The sequence below is a fragment of the Cynocephalus volans genome, chromosome 9 (assembly GCF_027409185.1).
Source record: "Cynocephalus volans isolate mCynVol1 chromosome 9, mCynVol1.pri, whole genome shotgun sequence".
Taxonomy (NCBI): Eukaryota; Metazoa; Chordata; class Mammalia; order Dermoptera; family Cynocephalidae; genus Cynocephalus; species Cynocephalus volans.
Genome location: NC_084468.1, coordinates 148,160,619 through 148,166,618, shown reverse-complemented (window position 1 = coordinate 148,166,618; position 6,000 = coordinate 148,160,619). Strand labels below are relative to the sequence as shown.

Below are 6,000 nucleotides of genomic sequence, written 5' to 3'. Positions count from 1 at the left end.
AACACACACGGCTACTCACAGAGAGTTCTCTCTTCTGTTAATAGCAGCTAAATTTATACACACAGAAAAAAATTCTTAAGACCATGCAAATTCAGTTGAATTCCATACATTCATTGTATTCATCAAAAACCTGCAGCAATGTTCATGCCAAAGTGTTACTTTAAAAATTAAAAATACACACCAAAACAAAACTAAGATTAAACTAAAGAAAATAATAAATAAACATAATTTATATTTTACTTAAAAAAGTTTGGCATCACACATATTCAAGTGTGTTACACCATGTTCATTCCTCAGAAGTGGCATTTTAAAGTGTTAAGCATTGTTAAATATCAAAAAATACAACTCTGTTTTACAATGTAGTACTGGCATAATTCAAAGTACTGTGCCAATTATAAATAGTATAATCAAGTTTCAAACATCTTTTCAAACATATTTAAAGAAAAGCATATAGACACAACATATGCACACAATTTATAATATTCATGTAATCAAAGATATTTTATAAAAGCAAACAGTTTTATCCCTCAACTACTTTGTATACTTACGTAGATTTTAATACCTGTTCAAAGATTTTCAGTTCCTGGGTATACAGATTTACAGTAGAGGAAGAAAAGATCAAATTTAATTTTACAAGAACACACATTACTTTATCCTCTTTCACAAAATAATCCATAGTCATTCAAGGATGAGAAGAATGAGCCTTTATGAAAGCAACTGTTGTCTAAAGACTACAGAATAAGTACTGCAGTCCGGGTTTCTTATTAAAACTCAGTCAGCTGCTGCTCATTGCAGAAAAAGCCTACACGGTGCTTCTACCAAAAATAATCTTCATATCTGAGGCCTATAAAGGCAGACGATCTTATCTTCTGCTGAGACCTAAAGTGCAGCTACAAGTGGAGAAGTGCTAGATTCTCAGTCACTTCAGAAATACTTGTTGAAGCCTGTTTCTCACGTGTAAATATGCCAAAAAGTCCTTCAGGCTCATAATGGTTTATCAATAACTGTGACCCCTAAGCAAAGAAATGAAAAAAAAAAACAAGTCACAGGCAGCATTTTGCATATCTGGGAAAAATAATGTATTCTTTATTACTAAAGCAACAGGAACTGCACAAATCATGATGTTTCAGAATCTCTTTCTTAAACTTTAGTAGTATAATCATCTGAATCTAACTGACAGTGAAATCTCTGTTAGTTATAAACCAAAACTACATCAGAGTATTTAATCCAGAACTAGTCTTTTGTTCTTTATAGTTAACAATTTGGAGAAATAATTTTATTCAGGAAATACCAACATTCACCTAATACTCAAAGGGGGAGAAAAAAACCTTCTGGGGGTGATGGATATGTTATTTTGATTGTGGTGATGGCTTTATGGGCGTATACACATGTGAAAAGTAAAAAAAGCTATACACTTTAAATACATGTTATTTATTCAGTTACACCTCAATGAAGCTGTTTAAAATATTCACCTAATATTGAGCGATATTATTGATCTACAACATAATGTTTTAAAGACTTGCCATTATACTTATTAAAGAGTATTATCATTTCTGTTAAATGGACCAAAAATGACACTTTATAATTCAACCAGTGCTATACTTAAGAAAAATTAGTCCATAGCCTTACTATAATTTTATCTCATGGAGGCTGGCCATGGAGAGATGTTATAGGGATCATATTTCTTGGATATCTGAGGAATTAAAGCTTTGCCACGTAGGATATTCCCCTCCACTGCATACAGATTTTAGCCATATTAAATGTTATCATATGATTCTGTACTGCAAAGTCCTGGGATTCTGAATACAAATCACCATAGAATAGCAAAGAATACTGGTGCTTTATTTCAGGATATACACGTACAATGTTAATTACTTTAAGAATAAGATATAAAATATACTTTGAGAAAAGACTTTCTTATACCAGAAAAACTGTAACATAAAAATTATAACAATGTCATCTTTTCTTTCAGAAGCTGAGACAATTATTACCTGCATAACTTCTCCCTGTACTCATACATGATGACACGACTGTCCATTTATCAGTTGTTGGGTTATAATATTCTACGGATGCCAAGTTACAGGAACCATCATCCCCTCCAACAACATATAACAGACCATTAACTGCACAAACTCCTTTAAAAAATTACACAGAGAGAAAACAATTATTTAAAAAATTTGGCTGAATATGAATATCCCTGTATATGTTTGGTGACGTAATCCAAAGACACTTATTTCCTTGACAGAAGACAAGAAGAGAAGATCGTGAATATGTAAAGAATTTCTTTTAAATGTGAGAGTCTTGTACCACTTCTAAGCTCCTACTGTAAGTCATTTATGCAACAGTTACTTTATATGTGCGTTATTTAATTTAATCTTCACAACAACCTTACTTTATAGGTTAGGAACTATTTTGATCCTCAATTTTTTTTTTAAGTAAAAGGAAAATAAAAGGTCAAAGAAGTTTAGTAACTCTCTCGAAGTCAGCTTCTTAGGGAATCTTAAGAAAAAAATACATATTAGAAGGTTAAAAAAAAATAGTCTTAATTTTAACTACTAGCTATTTTATATCCTTTAAAAAGGGAGAATAATATTATTTATTAGAATTACTCATTTTTTGGCAAAAAAAAAAAAAAAAAAAAAAAACACCTAGGAAAGTATAAAGAAAAGATCCCCTCTAATCCTATACTATTAAAATAATGAATATTCAAATTTTGAAGTCTACTCTGGCTAACTTTTCTCTATGCATATATACTCAGACACTTCCTTTTTTAACTCCCCACTAGCTCACACTACACATGCTACTTTACTATTCACTCACCCCCACCAAACAATATACCTTGGACACTTCCCCAAGTTAATAAATACAGATCTACATAATTTTTAATGGCTGCATAAGATTCCACGTATGATAATACCATAATTTTAAAAACATCTTTTACTGTTGGATATTTAGTTATTTTCAGTTTTTTTTCTCTGATCCATGATGCCGCAGTGAACAAGGATCCCCCTGCATACTTTTGGAAATACTTGTACAATTATTTCTTAATATAAATTTTTAGAAAGAAAACCACTGAATCAAAAAATAAACCTTTTAAAGGTTTCTTATTTAAGTTTAATTTTGCTTAATATATATTTAATATCCTAAAAAAAGTTCAGCGCTATTATGAACAGGTCCTAGAGAGCATCAAAGAATCCAGAGGATGCTGCCCACACGCTGGTCTCTCTAGTTTTGCAGATGGTTTTCCTAACATAATTAACAGATGCTTGCAGATTTTTTACATAATGGAAAAATAAGTCCAAATCTCTACATAGCATTTAAAAGTGCACTAGCAATACTCTCTTCTGTCAAATGAAATGGATCTTCTCTGTTTTACTCAAACTCAATTGTGCTACTGGTCTTTTGGCAGGAAGCAAATTCATGCCATTTTAAAGTAGTTCAAATACTTGAAAGCAAAAGCCCAATACTGCTGCCACATGAGCTCCCCAAAGTTGTTGTATGTGTATGCAAGTCTCTATTCTAGCCCATAGACTGATGACATATGACTGCGAAGAGATAAAGTGGCCCCAAAAATGGCTCTATGATGGAAGGGATGAGTAAGGGAGCTATATTTTCCTAAAGACCTTTCTCAATTACATCTACAAGGGACTAACAGATCAAAGAGCATCCCACTGCAGAAAAGGAGATCTGTCCCTACAGCCATTTGAATATATTAATACATTCAAAAGATATCAATTTTACTAATCCACTAATTCACATCAGATTCCTTTTAGGTAGATGGGAGCCAAATTAGTTTGCCAAAAGGATGCACCTTCCTGTAGTGTTTGCTGCTTCCAGTATAATCGGTTTACTTCATCACAATCAAACATATATTGAGAACCTGTTACAGACATGCTATTATAAGGCTATATATAATCTAACTCAAATTTACATCATTTTTTTCCTCCACTTGATGTTATAATTTACCACATTTATGAAAACTTTTGAAATCTGACTTGTAAGTTGCTTGATATTTAAAATTTATATGGATGCTCTCCCCTGTCTCCCACTCAACCTGAAGAGCTGCAGAGCACTCCATTGTGCCTCCTGGGATCTCAGAGTTCTGCCTATATCCTGTGACCTTCATCAGAGTGGCCCATTCCAGCTGGGAAACTGCAAAGTGCCTCCAGCATTTCTCTTTCAGGTGAAGGGTTCTGCCCACAACCCTAGTCTCTCACACACACACACACTCACACACACACACACACACACACACACACACACACTCACACACACACACACACCACACACACACACACACACACACACACACGATTAAAAAATGAGCAAATGACCTGAATAGACATTTCTTAAAAGGAGACATAAAAATGCTAAACAGGTATATGAAAAAATGCTCCACATCACTAATTATCAGGGAAATGCAAATCAAAACCACACTGATATCATTTCAGTCCAGTTAAAATGGCTTTTATCAAAAAGACAAAAAATAACAAATGCTGGCAAAGATTTGGAGAAAAGGGAACTCTTTATACACTCTTGGGAATGTAAATTAGTACAACCACTATGGAAAACAGTTGAGATTCCTCAGAAAAACTAAAAATAGAACTACCCTATGATCTAGCAATCCCACTGCTGGGTATTCATCCAAAGGAAAGGAAATCAGTATACATAAGAGATATCTGCACCCCCATGTTTACTGCAGCACTATTCACAATAGCCAAAATATGGAATCAACCTCAGTGTCCATCGACAGATGTATGGATAAGGAAAGTGTGGTATATATACACAATGATATACTACTCAGCCATAAAAAAGAATGAAATCCTGTTATTGGTGACAACATGGAAGAGCCTGGAAGGTATTATGTTAAGTGAAATAAGGCAGGCACAGAAATATAAATACTGCATGCTCTCACTCATATGTGGGAGCTGAAAAAACAATATTTAGGTTATACAGGTGGAGAATAGAATTGTGGTTACTCGAGGCTGGGAACGAGAGGAGGGAGCAGGGATAGGGAGAGGTTGGTTGACAGATACAAAATCACAGCTAGACAGGACAAAGAAGTTCTAGTGGTCTACAGTAGTGCTAGGCATCTGTTCTTAACAATAATTTATTGTATGCTCTCAACTGGCTAGAAGAGAGGATCCCAAATGCTCTCACCACAAAGAAATAATACATTTTTGTGATGACTAATATGCTAATTACCCTCTAACTTGATTGTTACACATTGTATACATGTATAGAAATATAACTTTGTACCCCATAAATACGTCCAATCAATAAGTGTCAAATAACAAATAAATAACTTTTTAAAAAAGAAATATACAGTGATACTAGTAAAAATTTAAATAAAATTCAATATAAATTTTATAAGCTTAAACTAAGCAGATACCTGCATTTCTTCTGCACATGTTCATATCTGCAACCTGTCTCCATGTATTAGTGGTGGGATCATATACTTCAACACTTTTTCGTACTAAAGGGCCATCATGACCTCCTACAGCATACAGTAAGTTGTTTAACACACCAACACCTATAAAACACAACCAAACAAACTATAGCAAAGCAAAAGGGACAAGAAATTTATAACATATTAGAGTTTATTCAAAGGACATGAAACTAAAACTTTTGAAGTCATAATTTATAGTAAAAATAAGTCAATACTAAAGCATACAATTTAAGGGCCGGCCAGTGGCTCGCTTGGGAGTGTGTGGTGCTGATAACACCAAGGCCGTGGGTTCAGATCCCTATAGAGGGATGGCCGGTTGCTCACTTGGGAGAGTGTGGTGTTGACAACACCAAGTCAAGGGTTAAGATCCCCTTACCAGTCATCTTTTTCTTTAAAAAAAAAAAAAAAAAAAAAAAAAAAGCATACAATTTAAGAAATGGAAATGAGTAGAACTGACAAACAAGAATCTCAATAAGAATTACTATTCTAAAAGAGAGGCATGTCAAACAGAAAAAAAATAATATGTAGGTGAAACACAGAGAGACAAAAAA

At 33.6% G+C, this 6,000-nt stretch overlaps 1 protein-coding gene across 2 annotated transcripts in view; it reads right to left on the bottom strand.

The window, feature by feature from the left end:
• Positions 1–558: 558 nt before the first annotated feature.
• KLHL2 (kelch like family member 2) overlaps positions 559–6,000 on the bottom strand; it is a 102,187-nt gene continuing 96,745 nt past the window's right edge. For both annotated transcript variants that reach the window (XM_063108183.1, XM_063108184.1), the window contains 3 exons: positions 5,393–5,533; positions 1,992–2,135; positions 559–1,013 (listed from right to left, as the gene is read on the bottom strand). In XM_063108183.1, coding sequence (XP_062964253.1) covers positions 985–1,013; positions 1,992–2,135; positions 5,393–5,533 — 314 coding nt within the window. In that variant the 3' untranslated portion in view covers positions 559–984. The remainder of the gene's footprint in view (positions 1,014–1,991; positions 2,136–5,392; positions 5,534–6,000) is intronic.